The 19,541-nt window shown below is 57.2% G+C and overlaps 1 protein-coding gene across 1 annotated transcript in view; it reads right to left on the bottom strand.

The window, feature by feature from the left end:
• The window catches only part of RAD54L (RAD54 like), a 159,766-nt gene that overhangs the window by 108,825 nt on the left and 31,400 nt on the right, over positions 1-19,541 (bottom strand). Inside the window, exons 3-4 of the mRNA XM_078671697.1 lie at positions 15,586-15,711; positions 14,093-14,153 (exon numbers count right to left, since the gene is read on the bottom strand). Of these exons, the coding sequence (XP_078527823.1) occupies positions 14,093-14,153; positions 15,586-15,711 (187 nt within the window). The remainder of the gene's footprint in view (positions 1-14,092; positions 14,154-15,585; positions 15,712-19,541) is intronic.

Raw genomic sequence — 19,541 nt, forward strand, 5'->3', positions numbered from 1 at the left:
TACAATGCCAATAGTTTTATCTTTCGCAAATGTGACACCTATTGTAACACAATATGTGTTGTGAGGGTGGGTGAGAGTGAGGGGTTGAGGGTGAGTGAGGGTGAGAGGGTGAGTGAGGGTGAGTGAGGGTGAGTGAGGGTGAGTGAGGGTGAGTGAGGGTGAGTGAGGGTGAGTGAGGGTGAGTGAGGGTGAGTGAGGGTGAGTGAGGGTGAGGGGTTGAGGGTGAGGGGTTGAGGGAGTGAGGGGGTGGGGGTGAGTGAGGGTGAGGGGTTGAGGGTGAGTGAGGGTGGGGGTGAGTGAGGGTGGGGGTGAGTGAGGGTGGGGTTGAGGGTGAGGGTGAGGGTGAGGGGTTGAGGGTGAGGGGTTGAGGGTTGAGGGTGAGGGTGAGGGTGAGGGGGTGAGGGGTTGAGGGTGAGGGGTTGAGGGTGAGGGGTTGAGGGTGAGGGGGTTGAGGGTGAGGGGTTGAGGGTGAGGGGTTGAGGGTGAGGGGTTGAGGGTGAGGGGTTGAGGGTGAGGGGTTGAGGGTGAGGGGGTTGAGGGTGAGGGGGTGAGGGTGTGAGGGTGAGGGGGTGAGGGTGAGGGGGTGAGGGTGGTGAGGGTGGGTGAGTGAGGGTGAGGGTGAGTGAGGGTGAGGTGGGTGAGGGTGAGTGAGGGTGAGTGAGGGAGGGTGAGGGTGAGTGAGGGTGGGTGAGGGTGAGTGAGGGTGAGTGAGGGTGAGTGAGGTTGAGGGTGAAGTGAGGGTGAGGGGTTGAGGGTGAGTGAGGGTGAGGGGTTGAGGGTGAGTGAGGGTGAGGGTGGATGAGGTGGGTGAGGGTGAGAGGGGTTGAGGGTGAGTGAGGGTGAGTGAGGGTGAGTGAGGGTGAGTGAGGGGTTGAGGGTGAGGGGTTGAGGGTGAGGGGTTGAGGGTGAGGGGTTGAGGGTGAGGGGTTGAGGGTGAGGGGTTGAGGGTGAGTGAGGGTGAGTGAGGTGAGGGTGAGTGAGGGTGAGTGAGGGTGGGGTGAGTGAGGGTGAGTGAGGGTGTGGGTGAGTGAGGGTGAGGGGTTGAGGGTGAGTGAGAGTGAGGGTGAGTGAGGGGTTGAGGGTGAGGGGTTGAGGGTGAGTGAGGGTGAGGGTGAGGGTGAGTGAGGGTAAGGGGTTGAGGGTGAGTGAGGGTGAGTGAGGGTGAGGGTTGAGGGTGGGTGAGGGGTTGAGGGTGAGTGAGGGTGAGTGAGGGTGAGGGGTGAGGTGAGGGTGAGGGGTTGAGGGTGAGTGAGGGTGAGGGGGTGAGTGAGGGTGAGGGTGGTGAGGGTGAGGGGTTGAGGGTGAGTGAGGGTGAGTGAGGGTGAGTGAGGGTGAGTGAGGGTGAGTGAGGGTGGTGAGGGAGGGTGAGGGAGGGTGGGTGAGGGTGAGTGAGGGTGAGGGGTTGAGGGTGAGTGAGGGTGAGGGGTTGAGGGTGAGTGAGGGTGAGGGTGGGTGAGGGGTTGAGGGTGAAGTGAGGGTGAGGGTTGAGGGTGAGTGAGGGTGAGGGGTTGAGGGTGGGTGAGGGTGAGTGGGGTTGAGGGTGAGTTGAGGGTTGAGGGTGGGTGAGGGGTTGAGGGTGAGGGGTTGAGGGTGAGTGAGGGTGAGTGAGGGTGAGGGGTGAGTGAGGGTGAGGTGTTTAGGGTGGGTGAGGGTGAGGGGGTGAGTGAGGGTGAGGGGTGAGGGTGAGTGAGGGTGAGGGTGAGTGAGGGTGAGGGGTGAGGGTGGTGAGGGTGAGGGAGGGTGGGTGAGTGAGGGTGAGTGAGGGTGAGGGGTTGAGGGTGAGTGAGGGTGAGGGGTTGAGGGTGAGTGAGGGTGAGGGGTGAGGGTGAGTGAGGGGTGAGGGTGAGTGAGGGTGAGGGTGGTGAGGGGTTGAGGGTGAGGGTGGGTGAGGGTTGAGGGTGAGGGGTTGAGGGTGAGGGGTTGAGGGTGAGTGGGTTGAGGGTGAGTGGGGTTGAGGGTGAGTGAGGGGTTGAGGGTGAGTGAGGGTGAGGGGTTGAGGGTGAGTGAGGGTGAGGGGTTGAGGGTGAGTGAGGGTGAGGGGGTGAGTGAGGGTGAGGTGTTGAGGGTGGGTGAGGGTGAGGGGTTGAGGGTGAGTGAGGGTGAGGGTGAGGGTTGAGGGTGAGTGAGGTGAGGTGGTGAGGGGTTGAGGGTGAGGGGTGAGGGTGAGGGGTTGAGGGTGAGGGTTGAGGGTGAGGGGTTGAGGGTGAGGGTTGAGGGTGAGGGGTTGAGGGTGAGTGAGGGGTTGAGGGTGAGTGAGGGGTTGAGGGTGAGTGAGGGGTTGAGGTGAGTGAGGGGTTGAGGGTGAGTGAGGGTGAGGGTTGAGGGTGAGTGAGGGTGAGGGGTTGAGGGTGAGTGAGGGTGGGTGAGGGTGGTGAGGGTGAGTGAGGGTGGGTGAGGGTGAGTGAGGGGTTGAGGGTGAGTGAGGTGGTTGAGGGGTGAGGGTGAGTGAGGGTGAGGGTGAGTGAGGGTGAGGGGTTGAGGGTGAGGGGTTGAGGGTGAGGGGTTGAGGGTGAGGGGTTGAGGGTGAGGGGTTGAGGGTGAGGGGTTGAGGGTGAGGGGTTGAGGGTGAGTGAGGGTGAGTGAGGTGGTGAGGGTGGGTGAGGGTGAGTGAGGGGTTGAGGGTGAGTGAGGGGTGAGGGTGTGAGTGAGGGGTTGAGGGTGAGGGTGAGTGAGGGGTTGAGGGTGAGGGTGAGTGAGGGTGAGGGAGGGTGAGGGGTTGAGGGTGAGGGGTTGAGGGTGAGGGGTTGAGGGTGAGGGGTTGAGGGTGAGTGGGGTTGAGGGTGAGTGAGGGGTGAGGGGTGTGGAGGGTTGAGGGTGAGTGAGGGGTTGAGGGTGAGTGAGGGGTTGAGGGTGAGTGAGGGGTTGAGGGTGAGTGAGGGGTTGAGGGTGAGTGAGGGTGAGGGGTTGAGGGTGAGTGAGGGTGGTGAGGGTGGTGGGGTGAGTGAGGGTGAGTGAGGGTGAGTGAGGGTGAGGGGTTGAGGGTGAGTGAGGGTGAGGTGTGAGGGTGGGTGAGGGTGAGGGTGGTGTGGGTTGAGGGTGAGTGGTGAGGGTGTGTGAGTGAGGGTGGTGAGTGAGGGTGGTGGTGAGGGTGAGTGGGGTGAGGGGTGAGGGTGAGTGAGGGTGGTGAGGGTGAGTGAGGGTGAGTGAGGGGTGAGGGGTTGAGGGTGAGTGAGGGTGTGGGGTTGAGGGTGAGTGAGGGTGAGGGGTTGAGGGTGGTGAGGGTGAGGGGTTGAGGGTGAGTGAGGGTGAGGGTGTGGGTGAGTGAGGGTGAGGGGTTGAGGGTGAGTGAGGGTGAGGGGTTGAGGGTGAGTGAGGGTGAGTGGGGTGAGGGTGAGTGAGGGGTTGAGGGTGAGTGAGGGTGAGGGTGAGTGAGGGGTTGAGGGTGGTGAGGGTGAGTGGGTGGGGGTGAGGGTGAGGGGTTGAGGGTGGTGTGGGTGAGGGGTTGAGGGTGAGGGGTTGAGGGTGAGTGAGGGTGAGGGGTTGAGGGTGTGTGGGTGAGTGGTGTGAGGGTGAGTGAGGGTGAGTGAGGGTGAGTGAGGGTGTGTGAGGGTGGTGAGGGTGTGTGAGGGTGAGTGAGGGTGAGTGGGGTGAGGTGAGTGAGGGTGAGTGGTGAGGGTGGTGAGTGTGGGTGTGTGGTGGGGTGGTGAGGGTGAGGGGTTGAGGGTGGGTGAGGGTGAGGGTGGTGAGGGTGAGTGAGGGTGTGTGAGGGGTGAGGGGTTGAGGGTGAGTGAGGGTGTGGGGTGAGGGTGAGTGGGGTGAGGGTTGAGGGTGAGTGAGGGTGAGGGGTTGAGGGTGAGTGAGGGTGTGGGGTTGAGGGTGAGTGAGGGTGAGTGGTTGAGGGTGAGTGAGGGTGGGTGAGGGGTTGAGGGTGAGTGAGGTGAGGGTGAGTGAGGGGTTGAGGGTGAGGGGTGAGGGTGAGTGAGGGTGAGGGGTGTGGGTGTGAGTGAGGGTGAGTGAGGGGTTGAGGGTGAGGGGTTGAGGGTGAGTGAGGGTGAGGGGTTGAGGGTGAGTGAGGGTGAGGGGTTGAGGGTGAGGTGGTGAGGGTTGAGGGTGAGTGAGGGTGAGGGGTTGAGGGTGAGTGTGGGTGAGGGGTTGAGGGTGAGTGAGGGGTGAGGGTGAGTGAGGGTGAGGGGTTGAGGGTGAGTGGGGTGAGGGGTTGAGGGTGAGTGAGGGTGTGGGTTGTGGGTGGTGAGGGTGGGAGGGGTGGGTGAGGGTGGGTGAGGTGAGTGAGGGTGTGGGTGAGTGGGGTGAGGGTGGTGAGGGGTTGAGGGTGAGTGAGGGTGAGGGGTTGAGGGTGAGTGAGGGTGAGGGGGTGAGGGTGGGGGTTGAGGGTGAGTGGGGTGAGGGGTGAGGGTGAGTGAGGGTGAGTGGGTGAGTGAGGGGTTGAGGGTGTGGGTGGTGTGGGTGAGTGGGGTGGTGAGGGTGAGGGGTGGGGGTGAGTGTGGGTGAGGGGTGAGGGGTGTGGGTGGTGAGGGTGGTGAGGGTGAGGGTGAGTGAGGGTGAGGGGTTGAGGGTGAGTGAGGGTGTGTGAGGGTGAGGGTGAGGTGAGGGGTTGAGGGTGAGTGAGGGTGAGGGGTTGAGGGTGAGGGGTGAGGTGTGTGAGGGTGAGGGGTTGAGGGTGGTGAGGGTGAGGGGTTGAGGGTGGTGAGGGTGAGGGGGTGAGGGTGAGTGAGGGTGAGTGAGGGGTGAGGGTGAGGGTGGTGAGGGTGAGGGGTGAGTGGGGGTGAGGGTGAGGGGTTGAGGGTGGGGGTGAGGGTGAGGGTGAGGGTTGAGGGTGGTGAGGGGGTGGGGTGAGGGTGAGTGAGGGTGGGTGTGGGTGAGGTGTGAGGTGGTGAGGGTGAGGGGTTGAGGGTGAGGGGTTGGGGTGGGGTGAGGTGAGGGTGAGGGGTTGGGTGAGTGGGGTGAGGGGTTGAGGGTGGTGAGGGTGAGGGTGAGTGTGAGTGAGTGTGGGTGAGGTGTGGGTGAGGGTGAGTGAGGGTGAGGGTGGTGAGGGTGAGTGGGTGTGGGGGTTGAGGGTGAGTGAGGGTGAGGGGTTGAGGGTGAGTGTGGTGGTGAGGGTGGTGGGGTGAGGGGTTGAGGTGGTGGGGTGAGGGGTGAGGGTGAGTGGGTGGGTGGTGAGGGGTGAGGGTGTGGTGAGGGTGTGTGGGTTGAGGGTGGTGAGGGGTGGGTGAGGGTGAGTGGGGTGGTGAGGGTGTGTGTGGGTGTGGGGGTGGTGAGGGTGAGTGAGGGTGAGGGGTGGGTGGGGGTGGGTGAGGGGGTGAGGGGTGGGTGTGTGGGTGGGGGTGAGGGTGAGGGGTTGAGGGTGAGTGGGGTGTGGGGGTGAGGGTGAGTGAGGGTGAGGGGTTGAGGGTGAGTGAGGGTGAGGGGTTGAGGGTGAGTGAGGGTGAGTGAGGGTGAGTGAGGGTGAGGGGTTGAGGGTGTGTGGGGGGTGAGGGGTGAGGGTGAGTGGGTGGGTGGTGAGGGTTGAGGGTGAGTGGGGTGAGTGGGTGAGGGTGAGGTGGTGTGAGGGTGAGTGGGTGGTGAGGGTGAGGGGTGAGGGTGAGTGAGGGTGAGGGGTTGAGGGTGAGGTGGGTGAGGGTTGAGGGTGAGTGAGGGTGAGGGGTTGAGGGTGAGTGGGTGTGAGGGGGTGAGGGTGGTGAGGGGTGAGGGTGAGGGGTGGGTGAGGGGTGAGGGTGAGTGAGGGTGAGGGGTGTGGGTGAGTGAGGGTGAGGGGTTGAGGGTGGTGGGGTGAGGTGAGGGGTGGGGGGTGAGGGTGAGTGGGTGAGGGTGGTGGGTGGTGAGGGTGGAGGGTGAGTGAGGGTGAGGGTGGGGTGAGGGTGTGTGGGGTGGGGTGAGGGTGAGGGGTTGAGGGTGAGGGGTTGGGGGTGAGGGGTTGAGGGTGGTGAGGGTGTGGGTGAGGGTGAGTGAGGGTGAGGGGTGAGGGTGAGTGAGGGTGAGGGTGGTGAGGGTGAGGTGTGAGGGGTGAGTGGGGTGGGTGAGTGAGGGGGTGAGGTGTGGGGTGGTGGGGGTGGGGTGGGTGAGGGGTTGAGGGTGAGTGGGGTGAGGGGTTGAGGGTGAGTGAGGGTGGGGTGGGTGAGGGGTGAGGGGTGTGTGGGGTGAGGGTGTGAGTGAGGGTGAGGGGGTGAGGGGTGAGGGTGAGTGGGGTGGAGTGAGGGTGAGTGGGTGTGGTGAGGGTGGTGGGGTGAGGGGTGAGGGGTTGAGGGTGAGTGAGGGTGAGTGGGGTGGTGAGGGTGTGTGGGGTTGGGGTGAGTGGTGAGGGTGAGTGGGGTGGGTGAGGGTGAGTGAGGGTGGGTTGAGGGTGGTGTGGGTGAGGGTGAGGGTTGAGGGTGAGTGAGGGTGAGGGGTTGAGGGTGAGTGAGGGTGTGGTGAGGGTGGGGTGAGTGAGGGTGAGGGGTTGAGGGTGAGTGAGGGTGAGTGTGAGGGGTGAGGGTGAGTGAGGGGTGAGGGTGAGTGAGGGTGAGTGTGGGTGAGGGGTGAGTGTGAGTGGTGGGGTGAGGGTGAGGGGTGAGGGTGAGTGAGGGTGAGGGTGGTGAGGGTGAGTGAGGGTGAGGGGTGAGGGTGAGTGAGGGTGAGGGGTTGAGGGTGAGTGAGGGTGAGGGTTGAGTGAGGTGTGAGGGTGAGGGTGAGTGAGGGTGAGGGGTTGAGGGGTGAGTGAGGGTGAGTGAGGGTGAGTGAGGGTGAGTGAGGGTGAGTGTGGGTGAGTGAGGTGAGGGTGGGTGAGTGAGGGTGAGTGTGGGTGAGGGTGGGTGAGGGTGGGTGAGGGGGTGAGGGTGAGGGGTTGAGGGGTGAGGGGTTGAGGGTGAGGGTGAGGGTGAGTGAGGGTGAGGGTGAGGGTGAGTGAGGGTGAGGGTGAGGGTGAGTGAGGGTGAGGGGTGAGGGTGAGTGAGGGTGGTGAGGGTGAGTGAGGGTGAGGGGTGAGGGTGAGTGAGGGTGAGGGGTTGAGGGTGTGAGTGAGGTGAGGGTGAGTGAGGGGTGAGGGTGAGTGAGGGTGAGTGAGGTGAGGGTGAGTGAGGGTGAGTGAGGGGTGGTGAGGGTGAGTGAGGGTGAGGGGTTGAGGGTGAGTGAGGGTGAGGGGTTGAGGTGAGGTGAGTGAGGGTGAGGGTGAGTGAGGGTGAGGGGTTGAGGTGAGTGAGGGTGTGGGGGTGAGGGTGGTGAGGGTTGAGGGTGAGGGGTGGGTGAGGGGGAGGTGAGTGGGGTGAGGGGTGAGGGTGTGTGAGGGTGAGGGGTTGAGGTGAGTGAGGGTGAGTGGGTGAGGGTGAGTGAGGGTGAGGGTGGTGAGGGTGAGGGTGGAGGGTGAGTGAGGGTGAGGGGTGGTGAGGGTGAGGGTTGGGGTGAGGGGTGAGGGTGAGGGTGAGGGGTTGAGGGTGAGGGTGAGGGGTGAGGGTGAGGGTGAGTGAGGGTGAGGGGTTGAGGGTGAGTGAGGGTGAGGGGTTGAGGGTGGTGAGGGTGAGGGTGAGTGGGGTGAGGGGTTGAGGTGTGAGGGGGTGAGTGAGGTGAGGGTGGTGTGAGTGAGGGTGAGTGAGGGGTGAGGGTGGTGAGGGGTGAGGGTGAGTGTGGGTGAGGGGTTGAGGGTGAGTGAGGGTGGGTGAGGGTGAGGGTGAGGGGGTGAGGGGTTGAGGGTGAGTGGGTGGTGAGGGTGTGGGTGAGGGTGGTGAGGGGGTGAGGGTGAGGGGTGTGAGGGGGTGGTGGTGAGGGTGAGGGGTGAGGGTGGTGAGGGTGGTGAGGGTGAGGGGTGAGTGAGGGTGAGTGAGGGTGAGTGAGGTGGTGAGGTGAGGGTGAGTGAGGGTGAGTGTGGGTGGTGAGGGTGAGTGAGGGTGAGGGTGGTGTGGGTGAGTGAGGGTGAGGGTGAGGGGTGAGGGTGAGTGAGGGTGAGGGGTGAGGGTGAGTGAGGGTGAGTGAGGGTGAGGGTGAGGTGAGGTGTGAGGGGTGAGGGTGAGTGAGGGTGAGTGGGGTGAGGGTGGTGAGGTGAGGGTGGTGAGGGTGAGGGGTGAGGGTGAGGGGTGAGGGTGAGGTGGGTGAGGGTGAGTGAGGGTGAGGGTGAGGGTGAGGGGTTGAGGGTGAGGGGTGAGGGTGAGTGGGTGAGGGGGTGAGGGTGGGTGAGGGTGAGGGGTGAGGGTGGTGAGGGGGTGAGGGGTGAGGGTGAGGGTGAGTGAGGGGGTGAGGGTGGGTGAGGGTGAGTGAGGTGAGTGAGGGTGAGTGGTGGGTGTGGTGAGGGTGGTGAGGGTGGTGAGGGTGTGGGTGGTGAGGGTGGTGGGGTGAGGGGTGTGGGTGAGTGAGGGTGAGGGTTGAGGTGAGGGTGAGGGTGAGGGTGGTGAGTGTGGGGTGAGTGAGGGTGGGGGTGAGGTGAGTGGGGGTGTGGGTGAGGGGTGAGGGTGGTGAGGGTGAGGGTTGGTGGGGTGGGGTGAGTGAGGGTGAGGGGTTGAGGGTGAGGTGAGGGGTGGTGAGGGTGAGTGAGGGTGAGGGGTTGAGGGTGAGTGAGGGGTGAGGTGAGTGGGTGGTGAGGTGGAGGGTGTGGTGAGGGGTGAGGGGTTGAGGGTGAGGGGTTGAGGGTGAGGGTTGAGGGTGAGGGGTGAGGGTGAGTGAGGGTGAGTGAGGGTGAGGGTTGAGGGTGAGTGGGGTGAGGGGTGAGGGTGAGTGAGGGTGAGGGGTTGAGGGTGGGTGAGGGGTGAGGTGAGGGTGGGTGAGGTGAGTGAGGGTGAGTGAGGGTGAGTGAGGGTGGGGTGGTGGGTGTGGGTGGGTGAGGGTTGAGGGTGAGGTGAGGTGAGGGGTTGAGGGTGAGTGAGGGTGAGGGGTGAGGGTGAGGGGTGAGGGGTGAGTGAGGGTGGGGTTGAGGGTGAGTGTGGGTGAGGGTGGGGTGAGTGAGGGTGAGGGGTTGAGGGTGAGTGAGGGTGAGGGGTTGAGGGTGAGTGAGGGTGAGGGGTTGAGGGTGGGTGAGGGTGAGTGAGGGTGAGGGTGAGTGAGGGTGAGTGGGGTGAGAGGGGGTTGAGGGTGAGGGGTTGAGGGTGAGGGGTTGAGGGTGAGGGAGGGGGAGTGTGAGTGAGGGTGAGTGAGGGGTTGAGGGTGAGGGGTTGAGGGTGAGGGTGAGTGAGGGTGAGTGAGGGTGACAGTGAGTGAGGGTGAGGGGTTGAGGGTGAGGGGTTGAGGGTGAGTGAGGGTGAGGGGTTGAGGGTGAGTGAGGGTGAGGGGTTGAGGGTGAGTGAGAGTGAGGGTGAGTGAGGGTGAGTGAGAGTGAGGGTGAGTGAGGGGTTGAGGGTGAGTGAGGGTGAGGGGTTGAGGGTGAGTGAGGGTGAGTGGTTGAGGGTGAGTGAGTGTGAGTGGTTGAGGGTGAGTGAGTGTGAGTGAGGGTGAGTGTGAGTGAGTGTGAGTGTGAGTGAGGGTGAATGAGGGTGAATGAGGGTGAATGAGTGTGAGTGAGGGTGAGTGAGGGTGAGTGAGGGTGAATGAGGGTGAATGAGGGTGAGTGAGGGTGAATGAGGGTGAGTGAGGGTAAGTGAGGGTGAGTGAGGGTGAGTGAGGGTGAGTGAGGGTGAGTGAGGGTGAGTGAGGGTGAGTGAGGGTGAGTGAGGGTGAGTGAGGGTGAGTGAGGGTGAGTGAGGGTGAGTGAGTGAGGGTGAGTGAGGGTGAGTGAGGGTGAGTGAGTGAGGGTGAGTGAGTGAGGGTGAGTGAGGGTGAGTGAGGGTGAGTGAGGGGTTGAGGGTGAGGGGTTGAGGGTGAGGGGTTGAGGGTGAGGGGTTGAGGGTGAGGGGTTGAGGGTGAGGGGTTGAGGGTGAGGGGTTGAGGGTGAGGGGTTGAGGGTGAGGGGTTGAGGGTGGGGGTTGAGGGTGAGTGAGGGTGAGGGGTTGAGGGGGAGTGAGGGTGAGGGTGAGGGTGAGGGGTTGAGGGTGAGTGAGGGTGAGTGAGGGTGAGGGGTTGAGGGTGAGGGGTTGAGGGTGAGTGAGGGTGAGTGAGGGTGAGGGGTTGAGGGTGAGTGAGGGTGAGTGAGAGTGAGGGTGAGTGAGAGTGAGGGTGAGTGAGAGGTGAGGGTGAGTGAGGGGTTGAGGGTGAGTGAGGGGTTGAGGGTGAGTGAGGGGTTGAGGGTGGGTGAGGGGTTGAGGGTGGGTGAGGGGTTGAGGGTGGGTGAGGGGTTGAGGGTGGGTGAGGGGTTGAGGGTGGGTGAGGGGTTGAGGGTGAGTGAGGGTGAGGGGTTGAGGGTGAGTGAGGGTGGGTGAGGGTGAGAGGGTGAGGGGTTGAGGGTGAGTGAGGGTGAGTGAGGGTGAGTGAGGGTGGGTGAGGGTGAGAGGGTGAGGGGTTGAGGGTGAGTGAGGGTGAGTGAGGGTGAGGGGTTGAGGGCGAGTGTGAGTGAGGGCGAGGGTGAGTGAGGGCGAGGGTGAGTGAGGGTGAGTGAGGGCGAGTGTGAGTGAGGGCGAGGGTGAGTGAGGGCGAGTGAGGGCGAGTGAGGGTGAGTGAGGGTGAGTGAGGGTGAGTGAGGGTGAGTGAGGGTGAGTGAGGGTGAGTGAGGGTGAGTGAGGGTGAGTGAGGGTGAGTGAGGGTGAGTGAGGGTGAGGGTGAGTGAGGGTGAGGGGTTGAGGGTGAGTGAGGGTGAGGGGTTGAGGGTGAGTGAGGGTGAGGGGTTGAGGGTGAGTGAGGGTGAGGGGTTGAGGGTGAGTGAGGGTGAGTGAGGGTGAGGGTGAGTGAGGGTGAGTGAGGGTGAGTGGTTGAGGGTGAGTGAGGGTGAGGGGTTGAGGGTGAGTGAGGGTGAGTGAGGGTGAGTGAGGGTGAGTGAGGGTGAGTGAGGGTGAGTGAGGGTGAGTGAGGGTGAGTGAGGGTGAGTGAGGGTGAGGGTGAGTGAGGGTGAGTGAGGATGAGTGAGAGTGAGGGGTTGAGGGTGAGTGAGGGTGAGGGGTTGAGGGTGAGTGAGGGTGAGTGAGGGTGAGTGAGGGTGAGGGTGAGTGGTTGAGGGTGAGTGAGGGTGAGGGGTTGAGGGTGAGTGAGGGTGAGGGGGTGAGGGTGAGTGAGGGTGAGGGGTTGAGGGTGAGTGAGGGTGAGGGGGTGAGGGTGAGTGAGGGTGAGGGGGTGAGGGTGAGTGAGGGTGAGGGTGAGTGAGTGAGGGTGAGTGAGGGTGAGTGAGGGTGAGTGAGGGTGAGTGAGGGTGAGGGGTTGAGGGTGAGTGAGGGTGAGGGGTTGGGTGAGTGGTTGAGGGTGAGTGAGTGTGAGGGTGAGGGTGAGTGAGGGTGGGTGAGGGAGGGTGAGTGAGAGTGAGGGTGAGTGAGGGTGAGGGTGAGTGAGGGTGAGGGGTTGAGGGTGAGTGAGGGTGAGGGTGAGTGAGGGTGAGTGAGGGTGAGTGAGTGAGGGTGAGTGAGGGTGAGTGAGGGTGAGTGAGGGTGAGGGTGAGTGAGGGTGAGTGAGGGTGAGTGAGGGTGAGTGAGGGTGAGGGGTTGAGGGTGAGGGGTTGAGGGTGAGTGAGGGTGGGTGAGGGTGGGTGAGTGAGGGTGAGTGAGGGTGAGTGAGGGTGAGTGAGGGTGAGTGAGGGTGAGTGAGGGTGAGTGAGGGTGAGTGAGGGTGAGTGAGGGTGAGTGAGGGTGAGTGAGGGTGAGTGAGGGTGAGTGAGGGTGAGTGAGTGAGGGTGAGTGAGTGAGGGTGAGTGAGGGTGAGTGAGGGTGAGGGTGAGTGAGGGTGAGGGGTTGAGGGTGAGTGAGGGTGAGTGAGTGAGTGAGGGTGAGTGAGGGTGAGGGGTTGAGGGTGAGTGAGGGTGAGGGGTTGAGGGTGAGTGAGGGTGAGGGGTTGAGGGTGAGTGAGGGTGAGGGTGGATGAGGGGTTGAGGGTGAGTGAGGGTGGGTGAGGGGTTGAGGGTGAGTGAGGGTGAGTGAGGGTGAGGGTGAGTGAGGGTGAGGGGTTGAGGGTGAGGGGTTGAGGGTGAGTGAGGGTGAGTGAGGGTGAGGGTGGGTGAGGGGTTGAGGGTGAGTGAGGGTGAGGGGTTGAGGGTGAGTGAGGTAACCTGGCATGGTAACCTGAAAAAAATGTGGGTGTGAGCCATGTGAAGGGGTCTGCGGTGAGTGTGAGACCCGAAAAGGCAGAAGTCGGGAAGGAGAGGCTGCGGGTAAGGGTGTGCACGAAAGTGAATGTGCACAAATGGGGCCATGCGGTGGGCGACCAAAGCAGAAGCGGCTGGCAGAATAAGCGGGCCAGGGCCGAGAGTCCACTGGGTGCACGCGCCCTACCCGGAAATGACTGGGGGATAGGTGGGGAATGGCATGGTAACCTGAAAAAAAGGTGGGTGTGAGCCATGTGAAGGGGTCTGCGGTGAGCGCGAGACCCGAAAAGGCAGAAGTGGGGAAGGAGAGGCTGCGGGTAAGGGTATGCACGAAAGTAAAATGTGCACAAATAGGGCCATGCGGTGGGCGAACAAAGCAGAAGCGTCTGGCAGGATGGTGGTGCCGGAATAAGCTATGCACATGTCAGGCCATGCTTCGAGTAACTTATAGAGATGCGGCTGACAGGATAGTAGGGTTGAGAGCAAAAGCGCCGAAGGGGTGCCTGTGTATATGCTGCTTATAATTAAAAAATGCATATGAGAACTGTATTATCGCAAATGATGGAAAAGATATCTCACCTGAAAGAAAAACAAGAAAGGAAACAAGACGGAGGGCATTGCTGTGGGGAGGGGGGGGGAGAAATGCACACGGCGGGCAGGGGAGGGGGCGGAGCGGGGAGAGCGGCATGAGGGTGTGAAGCAGCCGGGGCCTTTGAAGTGAAGCTAAGCTTCACTTCAAAGGTGTGGGAGGAGTGCGGCTGAGGGAACAGACGGCGATTTGGTGATGTGCACGCGCATTTTAGATCAATGCGCTTGCGCATTGACCTAAAAGCCACGGGCACAGCACCAAATCGCCACAGTTAGGTAAACTTTGTTTAAAGCCCTATAGTCTCGCTTCGCATTGATAGGTCATGAGACCTAACTAACAAAACACTTACATTTAAAGGATGTATGAAATCTACCGCCTTGCATTTGCGCTTCCCAAACTTCCCTGCCTTTTAAGGCCTTTGAGATTTTTATTTTGCTTTGAAGCATTGAACACACTAAAGCATTTGGGGTGATTTGTATACAAACATTGTTACAGTCAATTAGATACCCGAGTCATTAGGTTTACCTTAGTCCAAGGAATATTCTTAATCCTAAATTGTTCATGTTTTCAATTTATTACCTAGCTCCAGCTTTAAAGGATTTATAGTAATTGAACTTTCAAATTATTGTTCTACATCTCATCAAAGTAAAGATTTTTCTGTCTCGATTATGATTACTTAAGCTACAGAACTAGATCTCTAGGTTTTCTTTCCTCATACTGGTGCACATTGTTACCATTAGGAAGCTAAGATTACTTGGTGGGAAATAGATATGTAACATTGCTATGAATCTACCTGCAAGGGGTTCTGTCAAGTTAGTTTTAGGTTGATTAGTTACTAAATGTTCTATGTATCGAACAGGTGTTAAATTGGGCATGTTCAGCACACACTATACCACTGTTTGCAGTCAATGATTGCAAGAGTATTGGCTGACGTGGTGTAGAAAAGAGGTAGGATTAACTAGGAGCACTTCGGTCACATTTTAAAACTAATTTCGGAGCCTAAAAAACAGGTGTATTAGACAGAATGGATCTTTTATTCTATGTCGACATTGACAATGGCCTTACTATATTTTAATCTCTCAATTTCTGTTATATACATCTATTTTGCATATTATAATCAAAAGTACAAAAAGACAATGTTACTTGAATAGTGTTTGAAAGCAAGTAATGGCGTCTAAATACTCACGGTTCTGATATAGAGCCCACATTTTCAACTATATTCTCATTGTATTACATTGATGATGGACAACAAGTACTTTGTACATTTTAGGATTGGTAAACGGGCAGCTGCATGCTCCAGTGCAACATTTTGCAGAAGTCATTTGCTTTATCTGTGGCCGACACAAACAGCTATGTGTGAGCATGCCATCACTGAATTTGATAACAACCGGAGAAAGGAGGATTGGTGCAAAGAATATGATAAACATATAGAGCTTCATAAGTTTGGTTTGCAATGAAATAACATGCAATTAATAGCGTTTTTAAATACTTACCTTTATAATTAGGAATTGGAACCTTGAAAGGCTTCGACAAAATACTTCGGATAAATGCTTCCTATAAAGAGACAGTAAACACGAACATACACATTATAACATTATGGACTTTTAATAGTGCCAAGTAAAACATGGTATGTAAGATATGATATTATACACAGTGCCAATTATAGGTTACCAATTATTGTCTCCTCTTACAGGAAACAGTTATGCTTGGAAGTCTAACTGAGGCAATATTGGAAAATGAACTCCAGTCCAGGAGTTCAGACCGAAGACACAGGAGATGCACTGAGTAGATTGGCTAAAGTAGCAAGTCAAAGATGCACAATGCTCACCTTTACAGTTCTGCAAAAAATAAAGTTTGCCTAGGGCGAATCAAACGCCAAGATGTAATAACTGGGGCATTGTTAGATAATTGCCAAATTCGATAGCCTATAGATAGTGATCACTAACCCACACAACCAGGTTTCATAAGCAATTCCTTCAGCGATGCAGAGAGTGCCACTGACCAGAAAATAGCATTATTTGCCCCGGTTAAAGGTTTAAAAAAATTCAGGACTTGCCTAAAAATAATAGCAATTTTAAAATGTTATTACATCTTTACAGAGTGATAATTTCTTTTACAAACCATTTCAGAACTTTGCACATCAGAAACAGTAGTATACAATGTAAAGCATAGAATTAGTTTTCAGGACATAAAATATAAAAGGAAAAATCGATCAAACCATACTGATCTCTACTGCCAATTCTCCAGGATTATTATGCAGAACAGAAATACAGAAATCCAAAATCTATAGTTCTACTCAAACGTTTGCTGAAAACACTTGCTAAAACGTGTCACTTTCATTTGGGGCGGATGATATGGGGATGCCTTCATAATCCTCTGACTGGCTCAATTTCATATGCAGCAAGGAAATAAATCTTATCAATATCCTAAAACGGGAGTGAGGACAGTAGTGACCTATCAATAGATAATCATTGCAACAGTAAAATAACTTTTCCTTATGTTACACACATTTTTCTCTACCGTTGCGTAACAACAGCATGCAGTTAGGTGTTTTATTAGGCGGAGGAGAGAGATGAATGAAAAACACTAAGATGTTTCTTGTCGGAACTTGGCCTACCTGGCTATCAGCGATTACGATCAACTCACCTATCAATCCCTGAACCCTGAACATCATAACTACAGATAGAATAACACAATGGTACTTGAATAGTGATTGAAAGCTAGTAGGGACATCTAAATAACTTACTTTCCCATGTAAAGCCTACACTTTTCACTATATTGTCATTTTATTAATTTGATGATCCAAACAATCATCATACTGTGAGCTCAAAACCTAAGAAAATTCAAAAACAAGTTAAAAACACAAGGTGGCTCCTCACCCTCTGCCTCAATTTCAAAGGCAGTGAATGGAGATGCAAAAGTGTCCCTACCCATGAAAGGGCACGGATTCTGCGGCAGTTGCCTGTATGAAAACACTGGAACTTACATGTTTGCTGCTATCCAGGCAAACAGGACGATTGGTCAGCTGGGCCAGGGGTTTTCGGAAAGGTGATATGAAAGTTTCCCAGCTCTGCACCTGAGAGTTAGTACCAGGTTTACGCCTCTTTGGAGCCTGTAGAAGTAACACAACAAAAAAAGTTTAGGATTAAGACTAGTACAGTGATCATTCAGCTACTGCAGATACCAAATTGAACAGATAAAAAACAGACGCCAAGCAGAGGACCATTTTTTATGTTAATTGACAAACCATGGTTACCCATTGTTTTTATATTCTCTCCTATCATAACTGGCTACCTCCGGGAAGTGGTGGGAGCAAGACACAGCAGTACATATTAGATACAATTTAAGTGCAAAACAAGTCAAACTACAAAACTCTGAATACACAACATTTGTAGATAAACAATTAAGGTTTAGTACCAACAAATAATCTTGCTCTTTATTTTTTAACTCCATGACTTTCTAAAATCCGAACTGAAATTATTTGCTGGTCCCAGGGTGCCTCCCTGCGTGGATCATGTGGTGAACTACTTTAAGCATTGACAACCTGCAATGGACTGCAACGTCCGGCGTCACTGCTGCGTGACCAGAGTGTTCTACCGCTGTCCCGACATACTGTGCGCACTGCGAGGCCAGACAACACTGTTGTATTAAAGGAACCCCAATGAGCTGGAGGCCGCAACTTTTGAAGACAAGCGACAGCCGCCACAGCGGTCAGTGATTTGGCACTCATGGACGAGGATACTGTGTGAATGCAAACAAAGCACCTCCAATATCCGTCCGAGCCACGTCCCAGGGAATAAATAGCTACTGAGGCCTGAAATCAAAGCATGAGAGACTGCATCTTGAGCTCGAATAGACAAGTGTGCTTGTTAGGGTGGTTAACTATTGCCACCATGAGACAGTGCCCAGATACACCTAGGGGTTATAGCGCGGCGGGGCCACCTGCACAAGTAGGCCGCAGCAGCACTGAAATGAATGGAGAGGCCACAGCACTTTCACTCTCTTGGCCGAAAGACCCTGAGCGGTATCCGGCCGTTTATTTATCCCCTTGGGTCGAGCCCGCCCCGATGGGTGTATGCGTGTGATACTTGCTACATTGTGGGAGAGAGCCTGGGTGGCTCTCTATATCCCTCCTCTCTTTCGGTACCAGACCATCAAGTCCTCCCAGCTCATTGAGACATATACACAAAATCCTTTAGTCTCTGACTTGGCGCACAGTTCGGCCAGAGACCATACCTCTGGCTCCGGGAGCTGGAACTGACCGCTGCGCTGGACGGAATACCCACAGACGACCCAGGCGCCTCGTCCGGCTGGGCTGACCCAGCCACGTCGATAGTACCTTGGCTTGCTGGTCCTGATGTCTCCAGTGATAGACTCCCCATTCTGGGAGAGGCAGGTGTGGAGAAACTCGGGAGTGCGTCATAATAGCCGGACACTTCGTGGCCAAGCTCACTCGCCCGTCTTCTTCAAACTGGACACATTTCTTGTGACGGAGTGCTGTCCTTTCTGAGCAGAGACCATGGTCCCTTGAACACCCACGACTGTCCACTGATCCGGCTCGTAGGGTGTCCGGAACTTACAACCGGGGTGTCGGTCTTTGATCACTACTCGGTCTCCCACTCTTAACTGGGGCTCGTGTGCCCGACGGACTTCGCTGGCCTTGCAGTTCGTCGTCTCCCTCCTTGCCTGAACGCTTCATTGTCTCGCTCTGAGGGCACCCACGTCGGGTCTGACGGGATACTGTCTCGCGGGGGCCGCTTGAACAGCAGGTGAGCCGGCGCACCTTTGGTGGTACTGGGAAGCGTCTGTCTATAGGCACCAAGGAATTGGTCTAGAGCTGTCTCGACGTCTTCCCCCTCGTCCACAGCGATGCGCAGTGCTCGGTTGAGCGTCCGTATCAGACGTTACACCTCCCCATTGGCTTGAGGCCATAGCGGGGTGATCTTCCGGTAGCGAACCGCCTTGCTCTCAAGGTACTCCTGGAATTCTCTGCTCTGGAATGGAGGTCCATTGTCAGACTTTACTTCTTCGGGCAGCCCCATCATTGCAAAGGTCTTGTCTAGGACTCCCTTCACCTGGGGGAACGCCGTTGATGTCACCACTTCCACGATGGGGAACTTTGAAAATAAAATGAGACAATCATGACCAGCATGTGACGTCCATCTGGGACGCTTCCGAAGTCCAGGCAGATGTGTGTCCAGGGGTTCTCGCTCAGTTCTTCGGTGATTACTGGCGCCGGATCTCCTCCTGCGATTGTGCAGGCATGGCACTGCCTCACCATCTCTTCCACCATGGAGTCCATTGCGAGGAACCAGACTTTGTGTCGCAGCCTGGCCTTCGTCTTTGCCATCCCATGGTGGTCGACATGTGCCAGCGTGAGGATCTGCTTCTGCAACCTTTCTGGAACCACAATCAGGTGTCCTCTTAGAACAACTCCTTGCTCCCCCACGCTGAGTTTGTGGTGAACTTGCCAGAGCTGTTGTAGTGCATGTCTGACCTCCGTCCTGAGAGGGTGGGTTCCATCCATGAAGTGTGCCCATCCATTGTTCTCCAGTGCAGCTTTCACCCGGGACAATGTCTCGTCTTCTTCGGTGGCACAGCTGATTTCCTCGAGCGTCATGGCCGTGGGGCACGCCACTGCGACACCATTTTCACAAACGCTTCAGCGTTGTACGCATTCGTCGACAGATCTGAGGACGATGTTGCCTATGGGTGACAGGATAGGTAGTGGGCCGGGTTGTGGGCCCCGGGATGGTACATAACCTTGAAGTTGTATGACTGCAGCTGCACCGCCCACCGTTCAATTCTCGGGGGCGCCAGTCGGGAAGAGCCTGTGAAGAGCAGGAGCAGAGGCTTGTGGTCGGTCACAACGTAGAATTCTTGGCAGCAAAGGTAGAGGTGAAAATGTTGGCATGCCCACTTGATGGCCATCGCCTCCCTCTCAATTTGGGCATATCTGGTCTCCGCGTCGGCGAGGGCCTTGCTTGCGTAGGCTACTGGTCTCCAGACTTCTGGGCTGTGTTCCTGAAGGAGGACCGCTCCCAGGCCTACTGGGCTGGCAATGACGATCAGTTCCGTGCGCCGCCCTGGATGAAAGTATGCCATCACAGTCTTGTCCAGCAGCCCTGCTTTGATGTCATTGAACGCTTTGTTGGCGGCCCCAGTCCACTCGGACTTGTGATCATTGCGTATGAGAGTCCGGAGCGGCTCCAAAATGGCAGCAAGGTTTGGAATGAAGCGCCCACAATAAGTGGGCGTGCCGAGAAAGCTTCTCACTTCTGTGGGGTTCTTTGGCGTGCTGGCTGCTCGGATGGCCGCTGCCTTCTTGGGGTCCACTAGGAGTCCCTCCCGGGTGAAGGGATATCCGAAGAAATCAACAGTTTCCTGGTAAAACGAGCACTTGGACTTGTGAAGGGTTAACCCGCAGTCCTCTAGTCTCTTCAGGGTGGCTCAGAGATACTTGTGGTGATCTTCTAGCGGTTTCGAGACTACCAGTATGTCATCACTAAGGCTGATCACGCCCTGCAGCCCGGACAGTGCTTCTCTGATGGCATTTTGGAAGACTTCGGCCGCTGACGACACCCCAAAGCTGAGCCTCTTGTACCTTCGGAGACCAACGTGCGTCGAGAAGGTGGTGATATACCTGCTCTCGGGCTCAATTTCCAGCTGATGGTACCCGGCGTTCAATTCCAGCTTAGAGAACCACTTTGCTCCGTTCAGATCTGCCACTATGTTGTCCAAGGTTGGAGTAATGTGGCGCTCCCTTTTGACAGCCGTGTTTGGTAGCCTGATGTCCACGCAGAGCCGTATGGCTCCGGGCTGTTTGGGAGCCATGACCAACAGGGGCACCCATGGGGTTGGGCCCGAGACTTTCTTGATCACGTCGAGTTCTCTCAGCTCTTCTTCCACCAGCGGGCGAAGATTAAACGGCACTCTCCGGTG

Source organism: Lissotriton helveticus, chromosome 1_2, assembly GCF_964261635.1.
Source record: "Lissotriton helveticus chromosome 1_2, aLisHel1.1, whole genome shotgun sequence".
In the NCBI taxonomy this organism is placed as follows: Eukaryota; Metazoa; Chordata; class Amphibia; order Caudata; family Salamandridae; genus Lissotriton; species Lissotriton helveticus.